Source organism: Neurospora tetraspora (assembly GCF_033439725.1).
Source record: "Neurospora tetraspora strain CBS 560.94 chromosome Unknown B0H65scaffold_1, whole genome shotgun sequence".
Taxonomy (NCBI): domain Eukaryota; kingdom Fungi; phylum Ascomycota; class Sordariomycetes; order Sordariales; family Sordariaceae; genus Neurospora; species Neurospora tetraspora.
The window spans coordinates 5612224-5638774 of record NW_026944383.1 but is presented as its reverse complement, the minus strand read 5'-3'; the positions used below and the strand labels follow the sequence as shown (position 1 = coordinate 5638774).

The following is a 26551-nucleotide window of genomic DNA, read 5'->3' as shown; positions in this document are numbered from 1 at the left end:
ACTCGACCCGAGAAAGGTATGCCCGCCCTAAATCCCTGAACACCACGAGTCTGTGGAGCTTCGAGTTCATAATACGGCGAGCTTTGCAAAGATATCGAGATCGCCAAGCCATCGCGATGAGCTCTTTAACATGGAAACCAAAGCGGTTTGATAATCCTTTGCGATAGAGTTGCCTGGGTGATCAATCCAGCCTATCGGCAAGTCAACAAATCGAAGTCAGCAAGTCTTGGGTCGTGATCCTTGGCAACGAGTTTTTGAAGTTTAGCCAAGGGCAACACAACAGTCAGGCATGAGGCTCCTAGGGTTCTATCGAGGTAATGTACCGTACTCTACGCTCGCAGTCGTGATCATCAACGGGAGCGACCGCATCTCTCGTAGCACAGTATGACAGCATGTAGGTCCCCAGAGACCCAATATCCGGCAAAACCAAGACATGAAGTATACCTTCGGCCGGCCGCATCGCACGGGAGTACCATAGGAAAAGTGGTCGACTGGGGCAATACAAAGGCGACTGACAGTGCACCCGTGCTATGGACCACAAACACGGAAACACCAAATGCGCAAAATGACTGGCATAAAAGGACTGCGTTTGCTTCTTTTACGGGTTTGTGTTTCGTGGGGCAAGCCGGCCAAAGGAGTTTCATCTCTTCTTGGTGCTTGTTTCGGAATCGAAGAGAGGGAATATGAAAGCAAACGGTTTACGCTCACTTTCAAATCTCCCTCAGTTGGAGAGGCGGGTTTCTCTCTCCTCGAACTACCTTCTTTTTCGGAGTTCTGGAGCGATTCCTTCTATTGCTGACTCCACAAAATCTACCGTTATTCGAGTCTTCCTTTATCCTTTGACTCCTTTGAGCAGAGATGGCTTCGCCAACGACATCAACAGCATGGCTGACTCTCATGACGACAACATGGTTCACACCTGCCTCTACAATTGTCCCTGCCGTCAATTTCACGTGCCCCGAATTCCTCTTCGGCGACAAGCAGCATGATGTGAACATCGGCGGAGGCTCAAAAAAGTTCCATATTGACGCTCCAACACATGCAGTTGTCGATTTCGTGTCCGCCACCCTTAGCACTCAGACTAACACCAGTTTCGAATGTAGCTATCGGATCGCTGCTGAAACTGGAGCTGTCTCCTTGGGAAGCATCTCACGGACCTCGACGGCGTCTACTACGCACGCTACTAGTACAGCTGCTCACTCTACCGCCACTCACTCAGTCACCCACACGAAGACGAATGGAGGCGCCATTGCGGGCGCAGCTATCGGTGCGGCGCTTCTGGGTCTTTTGGTCGGAGTTCTTATCGGTTACTTCTGCCTAGGTGTCAAGCGTCGAAAGCGTCGGGGCACTATTGATTCTCACAATGAAGGCACAGCAATGGCCACCTTCCTCCCTCCAGCTCCGCCGCCAAAGGAGAGACTGTCTTCCAGAAGCAGTGTCCGAAACGAAGCGTTACTTGCGTCTGCTGGCGCAGGTGGTCTCAACAACGTCCTGTCTAGCATCGGCATCCTCGAAGGCGCGAGCGATGAGGAGATCAAATCAGAACTGTCTGCCCTCGGCTATCTCCTCCAGGAACACGTCCAGAACAACTACCATCTGGACCAACTAGATGGGAGCAGAAACGAGGTCTTCAGAGTCAACCAGGCGTTGGCAGATCCAGCCTTTGGCTTGGACGACCGCACCCACGCCTTGATCCTGAAGCTCTCCAAGGATCCGCAAATCCGGTTCGCAGCCATCCGCCACTTCCTCGCGCTTACCATCTTCTCCGCTTTGGACTTGCACCATGTTCGGTCTCACCCGGGTAGTATCTCGCTCTTGCCGCGACAGGTTACTTCCTTCCTTGAGTCGATTCCCTCGGCGGGCATGACGAAGAACTCCATAGCTCCCCAGAGTAAGCACATTCCTTTTTTCTCTCTTGGTACAACCCGCCGGCCGGGCACAAAGCTAACCCTCCCAACAGCAGCAACAGCCCTAAACCTCTGGCGCCGTCTCTCCGCTTACCTCCTCCTCGACAAACCCACCACCCACCCCCTCTCCCCCTCATCCCCCACCACCACTGCCAATAACCACAACACCAACAACACATCCTCACCCCTCCCCGAAGATCGCCGCTGCTCCTCAACCACCATCACTCCCCCCAACCAAACTCCAATCCCAACCCTAATCTTAACCCCTCCCTCCACCATCACCGCCCAAGTAACCAGCCTCCGCGCCTCCCTGAACAAGTTCCTAGGCATCTTCGTTCACTCGGACCGCCGGGCCATCTTTGATCAGGAAAGAAACCTGGAGGGCGTGATTCAGGAGTGTGTAAGTTTCGGGTACGTGTTGTTTGCGCATGGATGTGAGTGGCGGTTTGTGTTTGATGCGGCTGGGGATGGGAAGGGATCGGAGGGGGGTGGAGATGGGTATAGAGCTGGGGACATGGAGGAAGGGGAGGGTGGGAAGGAGGCCGCAAAGAAGGGAACGAGGCTTTTGGTGTTGCCGGGCTTGGAGAAGCTGGGGGATGGGAAGGGGGAGATGTATGAGGTGCCCAAGGTTGTGGTCGAGGGGGAGAGTGTGGTTGTCTAGAGGTAGGGAGGGTCGATAGGTAGGAGGTATAGAAGGATTCGTTTGGCTGATTACGTGCTCTCCTATGTGGGCGAGAAGGTCATGGCATAATGGCAACATGCACTTGCTTGGAGTTTGGGATAACAGGATGGACATGCCTATCAAGGGAAATGGAGTTATTAACGTATTTTTCCGTTCAGTTCTTGCAACAATTGAACCTCAGGACCCCCCGCAGTTACCTCCTACTTATTCTCTAGACCACCTAAAGGGTGTACACCTTATCATAGTCATAGCAAAGGATACCCGTCTCTTTACAGCCCAGAATATCCATCACATCACCGATGGTGCCCTGCTCATAACTGACACCGAGTGTCATCGGGAAGTCCAGGGTAACCGGGGGACTGGTAGGATCGATCATCACACTCGGGCCTGAAATATCCTTCAAGCGGGTAGTCAAGTTCCGCTTCTGCCACGACCACCACAGACGGTCGAGGTTGGCATGGTGGAGGTAGAAGATGGGATCAGCCGGCCACTGGAAGAGATCACCCATCTGGCCTATTTATCACGGCACACAGCAAGTTAGCAACCATATCCCAACAGACATCAAAGACAGAAATCATCACACAAAGACACGTCAAAGAAAGAAAGGAAAGAAACATACCAAAAGTCCCCCCAACCCCATGATGCCCACCCCCATGCACCCCACTCTCCTCAAAGCTCGTCGGAGAGTGACTGTGAGAAAACACCGAGTTGGACTGGAGAGTCTGGAACCGACGGATCTACACTGAAGTAGCATGTGCAGTCAAGACGCCGAGATCAGATCGAAGGCGGTCGGTTCATGGTGCTTATATACACAAAAGAACTTTCTCCATCTTCCCCGATGGTTTCCATGATGCTTCGACCATACGACCCCGTAGCGAAAGTTTTCACTTCGCAACGGATGCCGCATCCACTTTCGAAAATCGAAGGGATCACCTAAAATCTCACTACCCAGACATCTAGGACATGGGGTAAACAAACATCAACGGTACCGAGTGAAGGCTGTAATGAAAATTATCAGCCTAGCTGGGCGTAGCATTGCTGAAGTGTCTATCAAAGCGTCGAAGAACTTTCCCGTAATGACTAGAGGTAGCCATGATTGGAACCTGAGCTCCGGTGTCACGCAATTCTATCTGTTTGCCAAGTGCTTCTAGCATCTTAGGTGGACAAGCCCAAGAGAAATGCGTTATCCTGTAAAATGCCGTCGGGATGTTGATGTACTAGGTAGGTACTGCGGAAATCCCATTCATGTAGGATCTCAGAGGTCGATGTAACCTCAGCAACATCGGGTCCTGGACACGTGCAGCCTCAGGACGACAAGTCCTCCCATCCCATCAGAGAACCCCATACATCCTCCTCCTCCCCGCCAACCTCCAAACCGCCCTCCTCAACTCCAGATCCTCCTGACCATCCATATCGCTCTCCTCAGTCACCTCCTCCACATCCGGGCCAAAAGGCACCACGTCCCCCCAACACTCCCTCCCCTCCTCCGGCATCCCCTCCCCTTGAAAATACCCCCTAACCACCCTCGCCATACAAACCGACGGCGCCGCCAAACTCGTATGCCCCCAACTCCTTCTCTGCACCACCACCCTCGCCCCCCTGAATCCCTTGGCATTATTCCGTGCACTAATCAAAGGCGTCACATTATCGAATTCGTTGTTGATGAACAACACCGGGTGAGCCGTTTGCACCTCCTTGAAGGCCTCCAACGAAGAAGAGTTAAACGGCTCCCAGCGAGGCCGGACAGTCCTGCCAGCGCAAGATAACCGAATAGAAGCCTGCACCGCGCCTGCAGCCTGAGAGATGTTGAGTAGCTGTTGGGCGTAGAGGGCGAAGTCGTGGGGGGTGGAGATGAAGGGAGCAGCGTCGGAGCACGCGACTGCTGTGAAGACGTCGGGGTTGCCTATTTCTTCGAAGAAGATGAAAGGGGGAGGTTGAAGAGGGTCGTCGCCGTCGGCTTGGCAGGTAGTTGGGGAGGGGGGAGCCGCTGGTGGAGAGTCGGAGAGGGTGTAGTGGTGGTAAGGGAGGGCGTCGCCTGCTTCGAGACTGGATAGCACGGGGGCGATTTGGGGGAAGCGGAGGATGGGTTGGTAGAAGGCTGCGGAGAGCAGGCGGCGGATGCGGGAGTAGGTTACTAGTGAGGGGACGTGGTAGGGTTCAGCTGGGTCTGAAGATGGAGACTGGCCCTGAGGAACGAGGATGGGATGCGCCCGTAGCTTGGTGAGGAGGGCGTCGAGACGAGACTTGATCGCGAGGGGAGAGGAGGCATGGAAGGCACATCGATCCGGGCCGGCGGAGTGACAGAAGGTGTAGAAGGCTTCCATAACTTTGTCGGTGTCGTGGGCGAATTTGATATAAGTGCCGTTGTACCAATCCTCGTAGTCAACGTTACCTGTGATAGTCGAGGTTAGCGAGCTTCATCGAAGCAGCGAGGCCGTCCGGCCTTTTGCAAACAAGACTCACCATCATTGACCATCCTCTCGACCCTGTCCGGATACATAGCAGCAAACGTGCCACCCAGCACTGTCCCATAGCTGAACCCCCAGTACTTCAGCTTTTTTTCCCCCGTTGCCTCCAGAATCGCCAGTAGATCCCTAGCATGATACGCTGTACTGCTATGCTCCAAGATCCCCGACTCCTCCATATTCCGCTCACAAACTTGCGAGTACGCAGCCGCCCTAGCATAGGCATCGTACACTGCCCCTTCATGGGCATCCACCACACCTGGGTCCTGCAAATCCCAGTATACACGATCCTGTGCCGACGCCCAACAGTCAATCCGCGGCGTTGAAGCACCGATACCTCGTGGATCCCAGCTGATGATATCGTGGTTGGTGCCCACGATCGTCTGCAGGTCTTTGCCGTGGTCGCGGAGTGACCATATCCCCGACCCTCCCGGCCCGCCAGGGTTGAAGATGACTGGTCCTCGGTAGTCGGGGCTGTTTGAAGGCACGGCAGCTCGGAGACGGACGATGGCTAAGATGACACGCCGTACTGAAGCAGAGCCATTAGTTGCGTCTGCTTGCTGCCAGTCCATGGGGAGATCCAGCCGCGCGCAGTCGAGTTCGTCATCGTAGCATGGTTGCCACTGTATTGGTGGTGGACTGGGTGTGATGTTCGCCCAGTTGAACTCATCCTCTTCCTTCTTTTTCGTGTCCTCGGAGCTACCCAACGGATGGGCTGCGTTGGTAGGAGGCCATCTTGGGCTTGTTGTCCAGGAAAGTGCGGACAAATCTGACAGTGATAGCACCACCAGTATCGCTAGTGCCAAGGCTGCACTCAACCGAGCAATCTTCGTGATCCCCGAATGCGTGGTCTGGTACGAATGATGTGGCTCAGAGGTACTGATGGCGGGCAGCCGGTGACTCGCTCCGTCTCGAAGTTTCCGGTCCATCGTATACTTGCTCGCCATGGATGCCTCTGGAGGAATCATGATGTGTTCCAGAGTGTCAAGTCCATCGGGCTTGAACCAAGAGGCGAGGGCTTTATCTAAAGTATGAATGTGGATATGCTGAACACCAGCTGAACTCTTTGCTGTACGACTCGGGGATTTGCCATCATTGGACCCGTTGGGGTTAATCATGTCTCGGAGATCTTTGGCGCCATTTGAAGTTTTTTTTTCAGCTGAAGATTGAAAAAGGAATCCAGATTGGCTGACACCTTAGTCTGGCAATATCAAGGTGTGGTTGATCACCATTATGTATTTAGCTCCTGCATACCCTACGTACGTGTGAAGGGATGGAGGTCGTCGAGGTCGTGTATGTAGAGCCCAAGGGTCCAGTCCCTCGAAATGCTCCAATAGAGAAGCCGCTAAAGGTAAACATATCAGCCCCAAGTCCGAGCGATGATGGATCGCCGTCCGGGAATAGGGAACTGGCGGGGATGAACTGCACGCCCAATTGGGGTTCGTCCTTTCAATAATTAGTAACAGTAAAGCTGCATAGGGTCTTCTCGTCTAACTAGAGGTAAACTGTATCTGCACTGCAGAGGGGGGGGAAGCTAAAAAAAATGAACTCCCCCCTCCTCTTCCTCCTCCCCCTCCCCTTCTCCACCCTGCAGTACTCTGTTCCGCAGGACAACCCCGCATGATACAACGCGATGTCTGAAGTGGAGGCCGGGGCATCTTTGGCGATCTAGGATCAAGCTCTTCAGGAGACGAGGGTGAAGGAGAATGGCATAAGTCCGATCAACTAGGGGCAAGCGTTCACCACTTGGTGAACATCAATGGCTTCCGAACCACAATCACATATCAACAACGAGCCATGTGTAGTTAAAATCACCTTTATTAGACGCTTGACTCGTAGAAAAGTTTTCCAATTGAGTAAAAGAAATGAAGTTAAAGAAAGCATAAACAACCATGTAATGCGGGGGAATCATTGAACATAACATTTTCCTCGTCACAACACCCCTAAACCTCTCCAAACGCCAATGCCAATCATGCTCACGGGATAACACAACTGAAATTTGCCGACGTACTCAGGGCCCGATCAGTCCGAGCTATCAGACGTACTGAGTGTTTGTGCGGGGGTTGCGTCCTATTCTTGAGGCTTGTCGGCCTCCTTTTCCTTGTCATCTGTTGTTGCTGCCGGGACTTTGTCGGATGCCTCCTCGGCGGCCTTGCTTGGCTCTTCTGCCACTGCCTTCTCAGTATTGGCTTCTGGTACGGGCGAGGCGGCCTTGGGGGAGGCTGGTGCTGCCTCGGTAGCGGGCTCCGAAGTGGCGGCGGCGGGACTTGGTCTGCGCTCCGCCTCTGGCTCCGGAGCAGGGTCAGTCTCAATTTCCTCGGTCTTGATCTCCGCCTCAGGTTCTGTAGGCTTCTCATCGGCCTCGGCCATATCCACATCGCCGTCCTCGTCAACCTTGGCCGCTGAGCTTGCTTCAGGCTGCGCGGCTGTCGTTGCGGGGGCCTCAGCTTCAGGTTCAGCCGCGGCCGGTTGCACTTCGTCATCGTCGATCATGGTCTCATCATTGTCGATAGCAACAGGCTCCACTGGCTTAGCAGCGGCCGCGGCAGCGGTAGCGGCAATTGAAGCCGGAGCCGGTTCTCCAATATCGAGATCCATATCTTCCACTGCCTTGGGGTTCTTGTAGTCGAGAATGGACCGGCGCGGCGGTCCATTCGGCTTGAACACACCATTGGCTTGAGCCATGTCCTCGTCGTCACTCTCTTCGAACTCGTCCTGCCTGGCCCTCTCCTTCTCCCATTGCCGCTGTGTCCGCCGGACATCCTTGTTCTCGTCCTCATCCATGTCGTCGAGCTCGTCTTCCTGCTCGTCCGACATACCGAAGCCCTGGCGCGGAACGTCCTGCATCTGGACAGAGGGGACTGGGGCGGTCTTCTTCAGGTTTTCTATCACTGATATCTTGATCTTCTCCAGGTACTCTGGGCTGTTGGCGTTCTCCATATTAGAAGAACGCACATCGAGCTCGTAGTCGGGACCGTAATACTAGAGTTTGTTAGCAAAATGATGAAAAGAAAAAGGTATATACACTTACGTCGTAGTACTCGTTGTATGGAAGGACTGGGTTCATCTCAACACCGACCAAACGGCCAGTTTCGTAGGCCCATGTCCTTGCGACGTTGCGCATGGTATAGCCACCTCCGCCGAGAACCAAAGTTGGCAGTCCAAAGCTCCGCACGTAGTTAACGCAGTTGGCATGGCCGCGCATGCTCAGGTTGAAGCAGCCAAGACGATCACCAGACAAACTGTCACCACCGCACTGGAGGACAACAGCCTCAGGCTGGAAGTATTGCATGACGGCGCTGATGACGGGCTGGAAAATGGAGCTATAGGTGTTGTCGTCGATACCATCGCGGAGAGGGAAGTTGACGGCATAGTTCTTGCCCGATCCGATACCAATGTCGCGCAACTCGCCGGTACCGGGGAAGTATTCGCCGTACTTGTGGAAGGATACGGTCATGACGCGATCCGTCGTGTAAAAGGCTTCTTCGACACCATCGCCGTGGTGCACATCGATATCGATGTAGAGAACGCGCTTCTTGAAACGCAAGAGTTCAAGGATAGCTAAGACGATATCTGTCCAAGGAGATAGGTAAGCATGGGGGTCCCCTTAAGGAAACCAGGAAATTGTGGATGGCCACATACCATTGACATAACAGAAACCACTAGCCTCGCTCTTCTTTGCGTGATGCAAGCCGCCGGCCCAGTTGATGGCGATGTCGCACTTATCACGGTTCAAGCGGGCGGCACCCTCCATACTGCCGCCGGCACTGATGCCGCAGAACTCGAATAGGCCGTCGAAAACGGGGCAATCGTCGCCGACGTTGTACTTGCCCTGCTCGCGCATGAAACCGTCCATGTTGTCGGGCGTAACCTTTTGTAAAAACTCAATGTACTCGTCGGTGTGAAACTGTGTCATTTCGGCAGTAACGGCTGGTTTTGCACGCTAACACAGAGAGGGTCAGCTATTTGTTGACGTAGAGCCATCACCACCGCCACCGAGAGAGCCAAACTTACGTAAACCTCGAGAAACTTGTACACATTGTAGTTCATAACCAGGCTGTGGGCAAGGCGGATACGATGGGGCTTCATAGGGTGGCCGGTCACGTAGGCATAGTTGCCAATGTCTGAGTCGTAGAAGTAGGCGACCCGCTTCTTGTCATTGTGGACGACGTTATACAGCGGCTCGTCACGCGCGACTCCGGCGGGATCGGTGAATGTGGAAGGCATGGTGGGCAGATGTTGCCGGGTTGCCCGTCGTGTTGCGTTGGCGGATACAGAGGACTATCGCGGTACAATTCGGATTGTGGGTTGTGTGATGTGTGTGGTGTTGTGGTGGTGGATATTGAGATCGAAGTGGAAGTTATCGCTGATCGGGAGACACTCCAGCTGGGATGGTCAGAACCCGTCGTGAAGGAAATGGAAGGTCCAAGGCGCCGGGCGGAGTGGGCGAGAGACACTCTTGATGATATCGATAGAGTGACGAAGAATGATATCGAATATACCCGTGATGTGGCAAATCACCCGGGCGGTATCGTCATGGGTTGCCAGAGAGAAAGATGGTGTTTAGTTGGAGATTCCAGACGCCGGCGTGTCACTGGCAGAATTGCTTGTACGAGCCAGCGCTGAGGTCGGTGCGTGTCCATGCGTGGGCCCTGAAGCCGCGGGCGGACAGGCGGGGAAGCGCAAGCACCCGACCAGCAACCTGAACGGGCAGGCATCGTGGTGGTCATGAGTGGGGTGCAATTGAGCTGTTCTCCACTGGTAAATCAATGTTATCCAATCAGAGGACGAATTGAACAGCTGTCTGTCCCCTCGGCAGGCAATGTTGAACCTCCAAGACCCGCCAATATGAGGTCAACCGCTTTTGCCTGCCGAGCGGTAGCAGACCAGATAAGATTATGTAATCCACTCAACCTTCCGTCACTGCTAGGGGTCGATTCGAAATTTTTGAAATTAGAAATTTCAGAAATTTCATGAAATTTCATGAAAAAATGGCTTTCTTTTCCATTTTTTCATGCACGTGACTGAAATATCGTTTTTGTGCTGCTTTTTTAGCCACAATCGTGAAAATCGTATGTAAAATTAATTTATCCAGTGATAAATACCAGCTCTACTATTTATGTTAATTACTACATTTCTGGCATTTCTAGTATTTCTAGCATACAAAGTACAAATCTGTATATTAAGTAACTATCTCTCCTATTTAAATAGCCTCCTCTCTTACTCTCTAGCCTCCTTCTCCTCCCTCCTATTGGCTTAATCGCCCTCTTACATATAATTATATAGTTACTCCTCGATTTGCAATAGTAGCTCGTCCCTTTCTAGTATAATAAGGCCAGCAAAAGACTAGTAAAGGTTTCTAAGCTTCTTTTCATTTATATAAATAAACGTAGCTATATCTATCTTATTGGTGGTAAGGCAGTTATACTTTAGGTTGTCTAAAAAGTTTATGGTAGAAAAAGCCCGCTTATATAGTATACTATTAATTGGCGTACTGAATACCCTCACAGCAAAGGAAGCAATAACAGAGCCGCTATTTAATAGTATACTCTACTATTCCTTAAAGTTAAAATTATAATAGGTTTAAATATCCTAATCTAGCGCGTATTTACCCTTACGAATTTTAAAGGATAGGAAGTTACTTAGGAATTACTCCTTTATAACGTTAAGTAAAATATAAGTATACTATTTAAAGAATTCGAATACTGTATTAATAATTCTAAGAATTAGAAGTTAAACGGTGGCGTACTTCTCTACCGTAGTTTTTAAATATAAAAAGAAATCTAGCTAATTAAATGGAATCAATTACTTACTTCTACGGAATATATATAACTTTACTAATTCATTTTAATACTAATTGCTATAGTAATAGAGTGATGCCCTATTTTACTCCTAAATAGAACAAATAATAACCTAATAATAGATAATGTAACTAACGTAAGATTTATCCGCTTTTAATATTAATTAGACTTTATAAAGCGGCGTTATAAATCTTGCGAAGGTATTAAAACTGTATTAATATTATACGTTCTCGATAACTTCGAAGATAGATTACAATTTAATAGGTTTGTTACTACTTCTTCTTTTTATAATAATAGCGTGGAATGGCTTATTCTATTAATTATTATTATAATATACAAATTGAACGAAAGCTTATAGTATTAATTTATATATTAAATCGATTATATAAATCTATACTACAATCTCCGTCGGTTAATTATATTAATTTAATTAATTTATAGTATAAAGAAATAATAGAAAGATAGTCTTTAATTTAATTTACTAGGATAGTAATGAGTTTATTATAATATATTATCATTAAATTGCGAAGGCGCGCTATTTGTAATTTAAAGGCGCGGAAGAAATTTATAATAATTACGATCTATTATATAAAAATTTTAATGGGTTCAATATTGATTAAGTTTTTTATTAATAATTATAACGAGTATAAATCGTATAAAATTATAAAGGATATTCTAAACCGGTTTTAAATAAATTTAAATATCATACGCCGAACTAAAGTATATATATTAGTAATAAAACTATTAATTTTAGTTAGAGTATTAGTTATTTTATTATAAACGTTCGAAATAATACTGGCGAAGTTTATGATAGTATATTCGATTACTTTAGTATGCCGGTTTAATTAGAAAAAAAATATTCCGCTAACGGTAGTAAAAAGAATATTAACAATATAACAATTAACGTAATTATTAAATTTATTAAAAAAAATATTAATATAAGAAGCAGTACGTATATATTGGGCAATAATCTATATTTTTATTTACTTATAAATAAAAGGAAGCTATTTGTTAACTATAGCGGTAGCGTTAGGAAGGGTATAAATAAGTATAATAGAATATAGAAAAATACGTATAGGGGAACTTTTAAAAAGGTTAAAAGGCCGCCTATCTAGTAGTATTATTTTAATTATATACTAGTTAATCTTCTTTTTTTAAGTACTATTTAATTAAATCGCGTATTAGCGGATATTATTATAATTTTCGACTTGCTAGCGGAGTTTATAAAAGCGGTATACCTTATATTCTTAGAGGTGAACGCGTAAGCGAGTAATGTTATTAGTCTAGCGGTTATTATAGTAAGTGCATTGCGCGATAGGAGTTATACAACCAGGGTCTTAAATAAGCTCGAATTAGGTAGCGATAGCCTCGTTTCTAGCATTATATATGGGCGGTATAATAAGGAGGTTATTAGTATTAAAGGGATTCGAGGAAGCAAATCAGAATACTAAAAAGTAGGTTGGGAGAGGAGGGGGGAGAGGAGGGGGCACGGGCCATTGAAAAAAATGAAATTTCTGAAATTTGAAAATTTCCGAAAAAATGTCATTTTTTCAGAAACTATCGATCCCTAGTCACTGCAGTGGACTTTGGCAGTTGGCGTTGCAGGCTGCCACAGCTTGTCGTCAACGCCGCCGCCAGCCAGCTGCGGCAAGCTCCCCATGCTGCATGCTCCATGCTCCAACCTGACGCGGAGACTCGTCCAGCTACAGAACCTCAAACCCACCAAACAACAAACCGCCCCGTCTGTCATCTACGACATCCCACTTCAACCTTACAACCAAACCGCCATCCTCTGCATCGCAACCCTCCACCGACTTTTGCGCGACGTCATCTAGTCCCAAGGAACGACGCCAGTAATAATACTCCATCTCCCGAAATATAGCTACCTCCATAATACGACACTTTTCAACCAACACACACATCCAAGATGGATCGCATGCGCAGCTTGTTGGGCGGCGGCCTGGGAATGGGCGGTGCCACTGCGCCAGGAGCCGTATGTTTGTTCCCATTCGCAACTTCAACAACTGGATTGCAAGCTTGCCTGGCAAGTAGGTAGCGAAGACATGATGCTAATGTGCAGCTCCTGTCTAGGACAACACCAACCTCATCGATAACTCCGAAACCGTCTACATTTCCTCCCTAGCCCTCCTCAAGATGTTACGCCACGGTCGCGCCGGTGTGCCCATGGAAGTCATGGGCCTGATGCTGGGCGAGTTCGTCGATGACTTTACCGTTCGCGTCGTCGATGTGTTTGCCATGCCCCAAAGTGGTACTGGTGTCAGTGTAGAGGCTGTCGACCCCGTCTTCCAGATGAACATGATGGACATGCTCAGGCAAACGGGAAGGTGAGAGGATACCCAGTTCTTTCCCTAAAATTCCACTAGCCACTAACGTATTCCCCTTCGCAGACCCGAGGCCGTCGTTGGCTGGTACCACTCGCATCCCGGTTTTGGCTGCTGGCTTTCGTCGGTTGATATCAACACTCAGCAAAGTTTCGAACAGCTCAACTCCCGTGCGGTCGCTGTGGTTATTGACCCTATCCAGTCCGTCAAGGGAAAGGTTGTGATCGACGCTTTCCGCCTCATCAACCCCCAGTCGCTCATGCTGGGCCAGGAGCCCCGCCAGACGACATCCAACTTGGGCCATCTCAACAAGCCTTCCATTCAAGCGCTCATTCACGGCCTGAACAGGCACTACTACTCGATCGGCATCAACTACCGCAAGACGGCCTTGGAGGAGAACATGTTGATGAACCTGCACAAGCACGTTTGGACCGAGGCCCTCGAAATGGAGGACTTCCGCTGCGAGGGCCAGAGGACGAAGGAGAGACTCGACCGCCTGGTCAGCCTTGCCGATGGCTACGAGAAGAGAGTCAAGGAGGAGACAGAGTTGACCAAGGACCAACTCAAGACACGCTATGTCGGCAAGCTGGATCCCAAGAAGCATTTGGAGGATGTCGGCCAGCAACTTATCGAAGACAACATTGTCGCCGTTTCCAGGCAGATGATCGACAAGGAGGCGACCATTGCGAAGAAGGATACCCCCGCCGGGGCCAACGGCACCACACAAGGCGACCAGATGGAGGTTGAGGAGGAGCAGCTATAGGTACCTACCTAACCAAAAGGACAAGCATGCATGACGATTTCTTTCGCAGGCGCATACCTCCTACATGTGATTTTGTATGACTAGGCGTTAGGCATAAGGGTGGGCAGCTAGACCGGTAGCCATGTTCAAGATTTGGTTTTCTTTTTCAGTGAATGAGGTTGTCTGTTCAGGTACAGGCTTGCAGTGACTGGTTTACGGGTTCATGGCTGATGTAAGTGGCCCCAACTTCCCTTTGTTCCCAATGTTATACGTGAGTTGATATCACAGGGATGAGCACATTGCCTTTGTGCACAGAGATTTGTTCTTGGTTACACACCATTGTCCTTTGACAGACGCTCTGCACAACGCCACCATACCCATAATCGCATTGTTTACTTCTGGTGTTCATGGCATACGTTCACCTCTTGGGAGCTTCTCATCCGAGTATAAATGATGAAACGCCCACTCCTTCCCAAAGTGTTCGGTTTGTCATCAACAAAAACACTACATCCACACAGACAACACTTAACCATTACCAACAGAAAGTCAAGATGGGTTTCACAGCTTACTTGAAGACGATCCTCAGCGATTTGTTCTGCGGTCCGCAACCCAACAAGAACCCACATGCTCAAAGACACGGCAACAAAGCCAGCGGCCGCAACGGCAGCCGGAAAGGAAGTCATCAACATAAAACGATGCTGCCCCAAAAAGGCCAGCACCAAGGGACCACCACCATCAGAACCACCCAGGAAAAGAAGAACCACCGGTACCTCCCCCCTAATCCTCCTGCTCCCCCTCCTAACTCCCCTCGTCCCCGTCCAATTCGACTTCCTCAGAATCCCCATCCTGCCCCTCCTCCCTCTCCTCGTCCCCGTCCCATTCGCCTCTTTTTCCCGTCAGGAGAACCCCAAACTAACAACACAGCGCAAGTTGAAGCCCAAAAGAGTGTTCCTATTCAGCCCCATTTATCATCCGCTTCTGCACCGGCGACCTCGCGGCCTCCTCCCAACATCAACAAACCTCTTCCCCGCCTTCCCCGCTTCCAAGACCCTATGTTCCCCTTCCCGGTGACAGCATTCACCCCTCCGTCCCAAGGTCACGACGCCCAGACTAAAGCTAAGGCTAAGGCTCAGGTTCCGCAAACTCCCACAGTAGTCGAAAACCATCAGCAACGCGAGCAGGAGGAAACCGAATTCCTAGCCCTCCTCACCCTCCTCGAAAAAGCTCTCCGGCACACTCACTACGCCGTATGCGGCCGCGCCGCTCTCTACGTGTGGGGGTATCGCCCATCGCAACAGCAACACTCCTCGTCGTCTCCCCCACCAGAAAAGGTCAGCATCGTCTGTCCAGATGGTAACGAAGGTATTATCCTCTCGTGGGCGAAAGCGCAGGGGTGGACGTCTGTCGTTTCTAGTGCCAATGGGTGTTCTTTTGAGGTTCCTATTCCTTCTGCGCCTGTTCCTGGGAGTGGAAGGAATGGGAATGGAAAAGATGGAAAGGGGGGAGATGGTGGTGGGAAAATAAAAGAGGTAACAGTCAAAACCGCTATCCGCATGGGTCTGACACTCCCAAACTTTGGCGATGGGGATGGGATGGGCGGGATGGGAATGCCAATGGCAGTCAAAGGCACCTGGGCCGAAGCAGAAAAAAAGGTTCTCAAGACGCAAGCGGCTGTGGTTACGTTGCCTGCGCTTTTGGGCATGTTGATGGAGGGGTTTGTTACCGAAGTCACCCAACACCACCACGACCAGCAGCAGGAAACCGAAGCCAAAGCGTCGAGGGCAAGAAGAGTGGAGGAAGCAGCAAAAGTCATCCTCTGGGTTCTGGGCCGGCTCGTGGAAAGAGGCGAGAGACTCTCACAGGACCAAGTCCCAGAAGAGTTCCTGACCCCCTTCCTGGCTGGATGGCCCGAAGCTCATGCCCTCTTAGAGGAGTTGGGCGTTTCAACGTTCGTGTCAGCGTTCGAACTAGATCGAGATGATGAACCCCAACCCCAACCCAAATCCGAGCCAAGTCCAAGTCTGCCACTGTTGGACGCCGTGACTTTAGCTGCCTTGGAAGGTCTGCCCTCGGTGCCTCCAGTGCCACCGGTGCCACCGAAGGCTCCAGGGAGGACCGTCATGCGATCGATGTCGCCGGTACGCACTACAAGCCCAGCTTCCTCGTGCGGATCGGAGGATACCATTGCGCTGATCGAGAATGAGATTGAGAGCTGGAATTGCCTGTCGTTGGAGGAGCAGTCCGAGACTTCTTCTTGGGTTTCTAGGGCAGAGACTTTTAAATCAAGTGGGGTTTGGACTTCGGCTTGTTCTTTGTCGACTGCGGTTTCTTCTGTTCCCTCTTTGTCTATGGCTTCTGTTTCTGCTTCTTCTTCTTCTTCTTCTTCTTCTTCTTCTTCTTCTTCTTCTTCTTCTTCTTCTTCTTCTTCTTCTTCTTCTTATTCGGAGCAGAGTGGAACTGGATGCCGGTCATTGTCGAGTCAGAGTGGACGAAGTGGACGGAGTGATAAGCGCGTTCTGCCACCTTGGAAGAGCGACTGGGATGAGAGGATGAAGAGGGTTGGGGAGCATCATCCTGAGTGGATTTGAGACGGTGATGTGATAGGAGATCTATTTCGGTTTTGGGTTCGGCTGGGTTTCCTGGGTTGTTGGGTTGGTTACTTGTGTTAGGGCGGCTTTCTGCATTTTGGAGAGATTAACGGATATACGTACCATACCTGTGTGACTAATAATGATAGACAGTTTTGTTTAACTTCACTAACTATAAGGATTTTCCACACATCATTGCCGCCAGTGACACGCGTGAATGTTGTACGTATCATGTCTCGCATGTTTGGTTTTGGACTTATAAACGGGATCCTATCTTGCACTTCACCATTATATCGTTCATGAATCAAGCAAAATGCCTTCGACGATGTAAGATGTCTAATATCTCATGAGAGGTGCCTGACCTCCCAGTATCGAAAGAAGAAAAGACAAAAAAGATGCAATGCAAAATACAACTGACCCAACATGCTACCTTTAAGATGCCCATCTGTCACAATTCCATGATAAATTTCTCTTCATCCCCCTTCGGTCCTTAAGCTTAAGAAGTCTCTCAAATCGAACTCCCCGCCCTCCTCTTCAAATGCCTCCTAGCATGCCTCTCTCCCGCCGCACGCGCATAACCCTCTGCCCTCTTTCCACCCTCTCTTTGCACCGCCGAATGCACCAACGACCCATTCTCGCACCTCGTCCCCTGAGAGACCCTCTGGGGAACCGCCCACCCGTGGTCGCACAAGCCAAAGTAATCGTCGCCAAAGCACACGGAAACTTGGTCCTTCTCGCACTTCTTTGGGCCACCATCATTAGCGCCACCAGAACCGGAGCCAGAGTTACCGGCTGCGTTGTTGGCTGAGTCTCCGAGTCCTGAGGGAACTGCAGAAGCCGTAGATGCAGATGCAGAAGCAAAAGCAGATGCAGAAGCAGCTGGAGGAGCGCCACTACCAGCGCCGGCACCTGGAGCTTGGCTGGTAGTGACAGCCCCAGAAGCAGAGGCAGACGCGGCCGGTGGACCGGCGGTAGTAATTGTTACCATAAGGGTCATGGATGTTGTTACCTTTATTGTGGTCTCTGCATCACCCTCTCCAGCACCGGCTCCAGTTTCCGTAGCAGCAGTATCATGACATTCTCCTCCCTCCGACTTCTCTGCTCCTCCAGAGCCGGACTCAGCAGCACCGCCACCGGTACCACCAGTAACGCTAGCCGTGGCAGTTGGTGCTGACCCATCGCTGGGAGCAGTGATGAAGGTACCGCTGGCGCCGTCGACTTGAACGCCGACGCTGGCACTGGCACTGGCACTGGAGATGGGAGCGATGGAGAAGGAGCTCTTGGTCTTGGTCTTGGTACCAGTGGCACCAGCAGCGGGAGCGGATGTGGTGGTAACAGCTGGTGGCTTTGCAGTGCCTGTAGCAGTAGCGGTAGCAGAAGCCCCAGCGTTGACCTCACCTCCCGAAGGAGGAACCGTCGGACCACCATCATGGCCACCTCCCTCCATTAAGGTTCTCTTGTCCTCTTTGAACTTGGGCGGCTTGTCGAAAGGCGGAAGGTTCGCGCAGAGCTTGCCGGCGGCCGGTTGGTCGGGGGCCGTGAGTTTGTCGCCGACTCTGCCGAATTCGCCAGGGTTGGGGATGTTGACTACGTTCATGGCGCCGCCGCCGGTGACGCAGCCGTCGTAGTTGGGAACGTCTTTTTGGGGGAGGTTGGCGATGAAGATGTTGGGGAGGGCACTGAACTTTTCTTGGGAGGGTTTGCTGCTGGTGATTTCGATGGGGGCGCAGTTCCTGTTTTTGGGGAAGGGGGGATGGTGTTAGTGGCTTCCAGTTCTTGCTTTTCTTGTCATGGAAGGGTGTGTTGTGGGGACTTGGCTGTGGTTTGATGAAGCAGGAGCGGCTTTGGGAGATTGCTTGTTGCGAGGTGAACACAAAAGAAGGAAGGAACGACTTACATGTACATCTCCCTGTTTCCAATCTTGTTGAACCAAGTCCAGGCAAAGGTCGCCTTCCCGGGGGGCAAACTGTAGTGGTTGAGTTCCATTAGCTTGGTGCTCAGAGAATGGTGGGATAGGACTCAGCACCCAGCCAGGTCAAGGTAAGGAACTCACAAGTCAGGAATGGGAATCAAGAACTGCCGAGTGCAGTCCTCCTCGGTATCGCCATTGCAGTGTAGAGTCTCATCTCGTCTACTCGGGTCCTTCATGCCCAATAAAGGCAGATTTGACTTGCTGTTTTCCTGGGCGTCCGAGAATTTCGCTGGACACCCGCCAATAATGGTGTAGATGGTCTTGAAGGTGGCCGAAGTGTTCCATCCGTTCGACTGTTCTGGGTCGTCGTATGAAATGCTGAACTGACAGGACCCGCCGCCGTGCTGAGCCCCTCCAGTGAAATTGACGCGCTGAAGATAACCGGCCTTCACTGTACCGCGCTCTTCAACGGTGTAGAGATTCTGGCATGGGTATTTGTACTGCGCCCCATCCAGAGGGTTGACTTGCAATAGGGGGGTTGAGTTGTAAAGATTGTAGGAATGGGGTGTATTCATCACCATGTGCCCTTGGACACTGGTAAGGAGAAGGATTGCGGCAGTTGCCGTGCTCGTGTACTTGTTGACCATCTTGTGAGAGAGTCTAGTTGCCGTGATGATTGACCGACAGAGGTGAAGAAAAATGCAAGATGCAACAGGTCCAGAGTTTTTATATACGACTCGAGGATACCAATTTGCCGGTCACCCAGATATGGATTTATAGCAAAGGACGCATTTCTCACATTGCAGTGTGAACCACGGGGGGCAAACATCTCGAAGTTAATTAGACGCTCATCGTTTCAAGTTCTTGTTCACTGACATGTGTCAGGCGCCGCATCGTAAACTTGTAAAACGACATTGAAGAATCTGGGGGAAAGGGGGGACGGGAAAGTCTAGAACTTGCAAGCGCATCAGTGGGCGGATAGGGATCCGCTGAAATGAAAGGAAATGGTCGAGTTCTTGTCCTGAGGAGAGTTCATGTGAGAGGTGTGACATCAAACACTGAAAGGGGGGCTCGAGGGTTATGTTTGCACACTGCGAAACAGCACTGAGATCAGTCAGGCCACACGAGTTGGCAATGGTATGCAAAGCCCGCCCCGATGGAATAGGCGTTTAAGATGAGAACGTTGAGAACTGTTGGCGTATGGACGTATCATAGGCGTTGGTTGGCTGTTGAAGCGGCGCGTACATGAACAATGGCTGTGTTGTTGGGTGTAGTCGTTGTAAGTTGAAGAATCACAAAGAAACGCCAAGCGCCTCACTTGGGCGTTTGCCATTCGAGGACGGCTTGCAGTCATCCGTTTGTGTCAGACATCTCGAGAGCATCACATGCAATTAACCAGGCAGATATTTTATAATGATTTTTTTTGTTTATTCAAGATGGGAGCCAAAAGATCTAGCATCCAACTAGTCCATCTATCGACCAAAGTACTCGACTTCTAATGGGTATACGCGGGGGTATTTATACACCAAACCATCAAGCAGAGGTATAATGCAATGCAAAAGGAAGAAAACAAGGCCGCGCAATGGCGCCAGTAAACCACAAAACATGATGGTGGGAGGGGGATCGTCAAAAAAACTGAACAAGATCCCAACAGCAACAAAAAACCGAAAAACCCGGCGGGTATCATCATCACACAAGGGTTATGGCCGTAAAAACCCTCTTTCTTCGTTCTTCATCATCCTTTGTCGTTCGTATGCATATCCCAATCAACCTCCTCGTTTTTCCTTTTTCGTTTTCCCACTCACGTCATGATAAAAGACTTTCTTCAACTCATTAATGTTCGTTCTTGGTGTTAATACCGTCACCGAAGCCGGACTCGACACCGCGCTCGTCGACAACATCGACGTGGGCGGGGGAGTCGCTGTCGCTCCCGGTGCGGTCGCGCGACTTCTCCTCGTCGCGGCGGTTACCACCCTCGCCGTTAGAGTCGCGGTCGACGAGACCATACCTGTTGGCATAGGCCTCGATCTCCTCGGGAGCGAGGTGAGGCAGCTCCTTGGCGGCCTTGACGTACGAGATATTCTCGGCGAAACCCTTGGCGAAGATGATGTCGATCTCCTCGAGCGAGCGGTGGGCAGTTTCGGGGTAGAAGAAGTAGATGATGGGAAGGAAGCAGCCGTTCATGACGGCGAAGAAGAGGTAAGTTCCCCAGCCAATCTTGTCGATCATGATGGGAGTGACCATGACGATAAGGAAGTTGAACATCCAGTTGGAGCAGGTAGAGACGGCGTTAGCCTTTCCACGGGTGCGGATGGGGTTGACCTCGGCGGGATAGAGCCAGGGGAGGGGAAGCCAGGTGGCACCGAAGAAGGCAATGTAGGTGAAGAGACCGACGGCGGCACCGCGGGCCTTCATGGGGTCGTTGGGGATCAAGCAGGCGAAGACGATGACCATGGAGAGCATCTGGCCAACGGTACCGATCAAGAACAGACGACGGCGACCGACACGCTCAATGACGAACCAGGAGACGGTAGCGAAGATGGAGTAGACGATCATGTTGATACCACCCAGCAACATGGACATGTTGTGGGTCTCGCCAATAGAATCCTGGAACAGAATAGGAAAGTAGTAGATGACGGCGTTGCAACCACCAACTTGCTGCATGAACTGGGAGCTGGAACCGAGCAAGAGACGACGGAAATGCTGGGTCTTGCCGCCAGTGAAGAGGGCCTTGAAGGGAGTGCTCTTCTGGCCGAAACCTCCAGAGGCACGCAGGGAGTCAACAATGAGATTGCGCTCCTGGATGGTCTCGGGACCGTCGATCTCGTAGCCACGGAGAGCAGCAATGACCCTGTCAGCATCTTGGGTCCGGCCGTGGCTGAGAAGCCATCTGGGCGACTCGGGAAGGTAAAACATGGGGACACAGATGAAGATGGCGAAGACAAGCTGGAAAGCGATGGGGAAGCGCCAGGTGAGGTCATCGGGGCCGTAAGATGCGCCGTAGTCGATCCAGTAGGCGATCAAGGTGCCAAAGGCAATGACACCACCTTCAATGCAGATGAGAAGACCACGGTTCGATGTCTTGGAGCATTCGGCTGCAAAATCTGTTAGCATTTTTCGTCGGTCGATGGTTGGCAAGGCCGGGACTCACCTTGGTAAGTAGGAATGGTCGAAGTGTTCATGCCGTTGCCGATACCCATAACGACTCTGCCGACGAACAGTTGAGCAAAAGGGTTGGAGCCAGCTTGGCAGGTAACCTGAATAATGACACCGAGAGCCATAATGAAGGCGCCCACCATGATATTCTTGCGTCTACCCAACAAATCGCCGGTCCAAAGGACGAACATGGCACCAATCAAGCATCCGATTTCGTAGATGGCAGTGATGAGACCCTGCATGGTTGAGTTGTTTCTGGTTGGTGTGAAGAAATTGTTGAAAGCGGGGGCAGTAATGATACCGCTCATGACACTGTTTGGAGTCTGTTAGCATTCGGCCTCGTTTTGACACAAGACTCATGGTGTTGACTACTCACCCTTGGTCATAGCCGAAGAGAAGGAAGCCAGTGGTGGCTACAGTCGAGACAGCTAGAGAAAGTGGTCGGCCTGAGAGGCCCAGGAACTTTGGAGGCGCCATCTTGGGTTGGCTCAGTGGGATGAATGTGACGGATGACGGAATTCGAGATCAGGACATTCGCTCTGAGTGGGAGCGAGGCCGTGGATATTTAAACCTCATGGAGGTCGAACCCAAGCAGGGGAGGCGGACACTATGACCGCAGGCCAAGACGACGGGAATCAAAAACAAGGAGAGGTCCCATGTCGCCCATGTTTAGTGTGAGATGTGAACATCTTTTCGTCAGGGCCTTGCGAGGACCCCAACGGCGTCCCATTGCGTTGTGAAACTAGTGACAAGCGGTGGAACTCGGGGATGTTGGGTGCGTGGAGAATGGGGACGATCACCGACTCGGAGGCTTGCGCGGGGAAACAGACAAAGTGAAAGTGTTCATCTTGTCCCCATTGGGCCGCATCCGGCGCATCGTGCTCGGTCAAAGCTGATTTGCTGGATGGGGGTCCATCGAGGTACACTACACACGGTGAAGATACGTTACGACCCCGGTTACTATGTAGAGCGGTATTTGGGCCGTATCCAGTCGTATTGATCCCCTTCTTTCCAACTGTGGTTTTGGAGTCCCTCGCTCTTTCTGTTACTTATAGTGGTATTCTGTCGCCTGAAGAGGCTATCCGCGGCAAGTGCTGATATCAGACACTGTCGTTAGCCAAGACACCAGAGGCAACAGGCAAATGCAGGGTCGTGGAATCCAGGAATTGATAATGTCATTATCAGCCGTCATTTGTCAAGTTCACGGAGGACATGTCCCTTTCTGGAATCCCGTTTGGAACCTTGGATCTGATGGACAAAGACAGCCTTGTTGCCCGTGAACATCACTGCCATCGTCTTGTACCTTCGCCTTGATCTACTGCAGCCGACCTGGTAAGCGCGCCTGAGCAGATGGCGATCAGGACTGTGATCGTCTCTGTGCCATCCTACTAAGCCAGCTACTGCATTCCTCTGTTCAGGGCTCCATTCCTACTCGTGCGATAGCCTACAGACCACACAGTTTAGCTGGCTCATACCACGTTGTTTTCTGGGCGCAAGGCGATGGAAAGCAAACCGGTGTGATCCTTAACACGGTCGACATGGAAGCCACGCATCACTGAAAACATGAAATTGGGAAGGTGAAGAAAATGGTGGAGTAAGTGGAAGTCTTGTTCCCCAGTCAGGGGACTTCACCCGCAGTTTGGAGGAGCCCTTCCAGATGGACCCCTGGGAGTGGGGCACATGAGGTCATGGCGGGGCTCTCTGCATCCAACCTTTTCCCCTTCAGCTTTTTTGAACAGCCCACCAAGACAACCAAGACCACTCTGCGAAAACAATGAGCCGCCGGCTGTTTGCTTGTTGCCTTTGACATGTCCCTGTCTGTGTGGAGTGGACGAATGATGTGACAAATGAAGGGAAGCGGTGCTGTTCATGCCAAGTTGTCCTAACAATTTCTGAAGTGCCGTTTGGCGGGTGTGCGCACTTGTCTCTTCACCTTTTACTAAGAAAACCAAGACCTCTTGTTGCCGCTGGCTATAACATCATCGCCAACGTCCAAAAACAAAGACATTAACAAAAACAGGACCCTTTGAGGCAGGCGTTCTCCACAGTCCACCCGAGCTCATGAACATCCGCCGGACTCCAACCGTTCCAACCACCCTTCGGGAGACTAGACCCCCGCAACCCCATTCCCCGCCTCTCTCCACTTCCTACCCGCACTGCTGCGACGCTGATGCTCACTGTGGACCGAAAACGGTAGTCAGTGACCCACTTTTGGTAGTCAGCACAACCAACTACAAAAAATGCCCAACTAACGTGCACCATCACTTGCACGCAAATTCGCGCGCACGCGAATCGAACTAAGAAGAATATCCGACTTGAGCGACAAGGAAAACTCCGATCCCAAAGTTGCCGAAGAGTAAAGATCGTTGGCGAAAAAAGAGGATATCGATGCTTTAATAGCGACAGATGGGCATTTTTTGTCCAACTCCAAATTGCCCCACTTTTCGCTGCCCAGGCACGCCAAGACAAGGGGTCAAAACCACTTTTTCAATACTAACATTTGCGCGAACACTTTGCACCTGCTTCGTTCAATCGCGCTCTTGAAAAAAAGGGTAAAAGACCTTAGAGAAAGCTTTAAAGGTAAATATCAAAAAGAAAGCGAAACTCTGACGGTTGTTTTGGTTGAAATATCTCAGTTCTGAGTTGGAGACTTGGCCTTAATGTTTGGGTGCGCTGACTACCAAAAGTGCATGCGCTGACTACCGTTTTCGACTGTGGACCACGGCAATGGAGTCTCAGAACCACTTGACTCGAATCAGCTTCGCTTACCGTCTTCCACCCTGCTGCTTTTTGTGGACTCTCGGCCCTTGTTCGGTCGTTGGCCGTTCCTCCAACCACTCAGCTTGACGACCATCCGTGATGATCGCTCCTCTTTACCCCGATTTTTTTCTGATTTTCATGTGACGCATGTCGCGCACGGTGAGGCTGCAGAGTGCCAGAAGAGGCAGTCGACATAAAATCCCTTTGGGCTGGCGCCGGCCGAAGTGTTTGTCAATAGCTTCACCTTCGATCAAAGCCAGCCCGGTCTCGAACATGCAAAATTTCCGTGATGGCTTCCATCGATGCACATGCACCCCGAAAAGTATAACTGTCACGGGACCCTGTTACGGCTGTTGGGAAACGACTCTTCCAGGCTTCCCCAGAATCTATCCATTCGTCTGGGGCCAGAAGGGTCTGGGGGAAATGAGGGGAAATGGCCAACACACGTGCGCGACCGCCAGTCCGGAAATTAATTTCACAACAAAAACATGGAGGCCGGGGAAATGATTTCCACTTTGGACGTCTTGTGTTCTGATGTTGGGCAGACACTATCACTCAAAACATCTTTCGATACTCGCAGCCGGAGCGTCGATTTCCCACTTTTGGGTATTAATCAGTGGCTTATCATTACTCCAACCATCTTTGTTGGCCCTGACGATCCGATCACCCGAGCGAGCAACAATTCGAACAAGAGAACAGAAGCAGTTCTATTCAAAAGGTACGTACTGCGATTATCTCCGCCACTGCTACTCCACCGGCACAGATTCCCCCCCTATAAATCCCATTCCTGGAAGCCAAGCATTTCATAATCTTCAGGGGAATGGCGACTGTGATGGACAGCGGGTGGATGTGCCACCTCGGTGTATACACCGACACAGACCTTCACAAATCATAATAGCTGACAAAACCCTCCATTCTCCAGACCTCACTCCAGTTTTTGGCAAACTCTCGAGCCTCAGATAGCCGCCCCCGTGCAACTGATTTCTGGGTACCTGAACCCGAACCTGACAGCCGTGGACCCATCAAAGTTCCGGTCCGCCACACATGCCGTTCGTCGCCTTACCGCCTCTCCCACCTTCCCGTTCAGCCACCGAACCCCCACCGGCTGCGAAAGGGGGGCCCGGCGCCGACCAAGAAGCTTCAAACCGCTGACTCGCCATGAACACCCTCGGATTCGGCAGCACTACGGTATGCGGTACTGTAATGTCAGCAAGGCTTGTCGTATCTGACATGGAAATGGTAAGCTCCGGATCCCAGCGCAAAAATCAGCAAAATGCTTCATCTTACGGGAACGACCTTGGCCTTCGGATAGCAGTTTTCGGCACCCTTGACCCCTTGGTCATCAATGCGTGATAGCGATAGGACGACGCCGTGCCGAATCATGTCGTCGGAACGGGTATGGCAGCCGTCGCCGGGTCCTCCTTGCCAATCATTCGGTGCCTGAGCTTTGGCCGTCTTGGCGGCGCCTTCCTTCGAAGACCTTGACCGCAACCACCGGGTTCTCGGCAAACTTGCTGGGGCCGCATACGGGATCGACAAGCCAAGCCCGATTACCGCCGGCGTGGGGCCGAATCTCCCTCGCCGAGACACGGTTTCGCGGAATATCTCTGCCGGATCCCTCCGAGCTGACTATGATGACATCGTAGTGAGATGTTCATTTCTTTTTGTCAGTTTATCGCCAGGCATCTGAATCCGAGGTTGGCGGCGATGGAGGGACGAATTTGTTTCAAAGTTCAATCTTGAAGCAGTTTCCATCTCGAACCCGTTCATGCACTTTTCTGAGTCGATATGGATCAAGTTACCAAACTGTATCCAGTGATGCTCATGCATGACTCGCCTTTTTCCGCTTCTACAGTATGCGAAAACACTTCATCTGTTCTGCAAGAAGACCCTTCACGCTCTCCACGTTGCTGCTGCAGCCTTGCCAGGTATTCCCTGGATCCCTCGTGTGACGGATATCAAGATCACCACCTCGAAGTTTCAGGTTATTCCTTTCCCGACTAGGTTCATCTCAATCAAAGCTCGGAGATTGGGACTTTTAACTCTTGAGTCGGTCGTTTTTCCTTGCTGGTTAGTCTCAAAGAAGCATCTCGTTGGAATATCTCAACGACTTCTTACCTCATGATGTGCAACGGGAAGCGGGATAGTGTCCCTGCAGCATGCGTTGCTCATTGTACACTACTATATACACTCGTC

General features: G+C 50.9%; 8 protein-coding genes across 8 annotated transcripts; 3 read left to right on the top strand and 5 right to left on the bottom strand.

Moving 5' to 3' along the window:
* Window positions 1-773: 773 nt before the first annotated feature.
* On the top strand, window positions 774-2853 carry B0H65DRAFT_51081 (uncharacterized protein). The gene is made up of 2 exons (XM_062828435.1): window positions 774-1891; window positions 1961-2853. Exons 1-2 carry the CDS (start codon window positions 859-861, stop codon window positions 2566-2568), a joined length of 1641 nt encoding a protein of 546 aa, XP_062686920.1. The 5' UTR covers window positions 774-858; the 3' UTR covers window positions 2569-2853.
* On the bottom strand, window positions 2810-3229 carry B0H65DRAFT_544786 (uncharacterized protein; the record flags this gene model as incomplete). The annotated part of the gene is made up of 2 exons (XM_062829326.1): window positions 2810-3097; window positions 3209-3229. 2 exons carry the CDS (start codon window positions 3227-3229, stop codon window positions 2810-2812), a joined length of 309 nt encoding a protein of 102 aa, XP_062686919.1.
* A 691-nt stretch (window positions 3230-3920) lies between these two features.
* B0H65DRAFT_416505 (TAP-like protein-domain-containing protein) lies at window positions 3921-5983 on the bottom strand (the record flags this gene model as incomplete). The annotated part of the gene is made up of 2 exons (XM_062824041.1): window positions 3921-4981; window positions 5053-5983. 2 exons carry the CDS (start codon window positions 5981-5983, stop codon window positions 3921-3923), a joined length of 1992 nt encoding a protein of 663 aa, XP_062686918.1.
* A 935-nt stretch (window positions 5984-6918) lies between these two features.
* Window positions 6919-9426, bottom strand: B0H65DRAFT_51030 (histone deacetylase RPD3). Its single transcript, XM_062828385.1, has 4 exons — window positions 9069-9426; window positions 8697-8997; window positions 8086-8627; window positions 6919-8036 (listed from the first exon to the last, which is right to left on the bottom strand). The coding sequence occupies exons 1-4, from the start codon at window positions 9279-9281 to the stop codon at window positions 7125-7127; spliced, it is 1968 nt and encodes a 655-aa protein (XP_062686917.1). The 5' UTR covers window positions 9282-9426; the 3' UTR covers window positions 6919-7124.
* A 3236-nt stretch (window positions 9427-12662) lies between these two features.
* B0H65DRAFT_50972 (26S proteasome regulatory subunit) lies at window positions 12663-14061 on the top strand. The gene is made up of 3 exons (XM_062828340.1): window positions 12663-12848; window positions 12947-13200; window positions 13264-14061. Exons 1-3 carry the CDS (start codon window positions 12783-12785, stop codon window positions 13958-13960), a joined length of 1017 nt encoding a protein of 338 aa, XP_062686916.1. The 5' UTR covers window positions 12663-12782; the 3' UTR covers window positions 13961-14061.
* B0H65DRAFT_50978 (uncharacterized protein) lies at window positions 13983-16566 on the top strand. The gene is made up of 2 exons (XM_062828345.1): window positions 13983-14171; window positions 15073-16566. Exons 1-2 carry the CDS (start codon window positions 14163-14165, stop codon window positions 16525-16527), a joined length of 1464 nt encoding a protein of 487 aa, XP_062686915.1. The 5' UTR covers window positions 13983-14162; the 3' UTR covers window positions 16528-16566.
* Window positions 16567-16824: 258 nt separating this feature from the next.
* On the bottom strand, window positions 16825-19064 carry B0H65DRAFT_452317 (uncharacterized protein). Its single transcript, XM_062826095.1, has 3 exons — window positions 18581-19064; window positions 18425-18493; window positions 16825-18260 (listed from the first exon to the last, which is right to left on the bottom strand). The coding sequence occupies exons 1-3, from the start codon at window positions 19018-19020 to the stop codon at window positions 17036-17038; spliced, it is 1734 nt and encodes a 577-aa protein (XP_062686914.1). The 5' UTR covers window positions 19021-19064; the 3' UTR covers window positions 16825-17035.
* A 1197-nt stretch (window positions 19065-20261) lies between these two features.
* Window positions 20262-22313, bottom strand: B0H65DRAFT_50953 (sugar transporter). The gene is made up of 3 exons (XM_062828322.1): window positions 21972-22313; window positions 21591-21907; window positions 20262-21534 (listed from the first exon to the last, which is right to left on the bottom strand). The coding sequence occupies exons 1-3, from the start codon at window positions 22070-22072 to the stop codon at window positions 20273-20275; spliced, it is 1680 nt and encodes a 559-aa protein (XP_062686913.1). The 5' UTR covers window positions 22073-22313; the 3' UTR covers window positions 20262-20272.
* Between the last annotated feature and the right edge of the window lie 4238 nt (window positions 22314-26551).

Coding starts and splice junctions, on each gene's coding strand:
- B0H65DRAFT_50972 (XM_062828340.1), top strand. CDS start 12,783: ATGGATCGCATGCGCAGCTTGTTGGGCGGCGGCCTGGGAATGGGCGGT. Junction 12,849..12,946: donor GTGCCACTGCGCCAGGAGCC/GTATGTTTGTTC, acceptor GCTCCTGTCTAG/GACAACACCAACCTCATCGA. Junction 13,201..13,263: donor ATGCTCAGGCAAACGGGAAG/GTGAGAGGATAC, acceptor TCCCCTTCGCAG/ACCCGAGGCCGTCGTTGGCT.
- B0H65DRAFT_50953 (XM_062828322.1), bottom strand. CDS start 22,072: ATGGCGCCTCCAAAGTTCCTGGGCCTCTCAGGCCGACCACTTTCTCTA. Junction 21,908..21,971: donor CTCTTCGGCTATGACCAAGG/GTGAGTAGTCAA, acceptor GACTCCAAACAG/TGTCATGAGCGGTATCATTA. Junction 21,535..21,590: donor GACCATTCCTACTTACCAAG/GTGAGTCCCGGC, acceptor CAGATTTTGCAG/CCGAATGCTCCAAGACATCG.
- B0H65DRAFT_452317 (XM_062826095.1), bottom strand. CDS start 19,020: ATGGTGATGAATACACCCCATTCCTACAATCTTTACAACTCAACCCCC. Junction 18,494..18,580: donor TTGATTCCCATTCCTGACTT/GTGAGTTCCTTA, acceptor CAACCACTACAG/TTTGCCCCCCGGGAAGGCGA. Junction 18,261..18,424: donor GGAAACAGGGAGATGTACAT/GTAAGTCGTTCC, acceptor CCCCAAAAACAG/GAACTGCGCCCCCATCGAAA.
- B0H65DRAFT_51081 (XM_062828435.1), top strand. CDS start 859: ATGGCTTCGCCAACGACATCAACAGCATGGCTGACTCTCATGACGACA. Junction 1,892..1,960: donor GAACTCCATAGCTCCCCAGA/GTAAGCACATTC, acceptor CCCTCCCAACAG/CAGCAACAGCCCTAAACCTC.
- B0H65DRAFT_51030 (XM_062828385.1), bottom strand. CDS start 9,281: ATGCCTTCCACATTCACCGATCCCGCCGGAGTCGCGCGTGACGAGCCG. Junction 8,998..9,068: donor ACAAGTTTCTCGAGGTTTAC/GTAAGTTTGGCT, acceptor TCTCTGTGTTAG/CGTGCAAAACCAGCCGTTAC. Junction 8,628..8,696: donor TGGTTTCTGTTATGTCAATG/GTATGTGGCCAT, acceptor CTCCTTGGACAG/ATATCGTCTTAGCTATCCTT.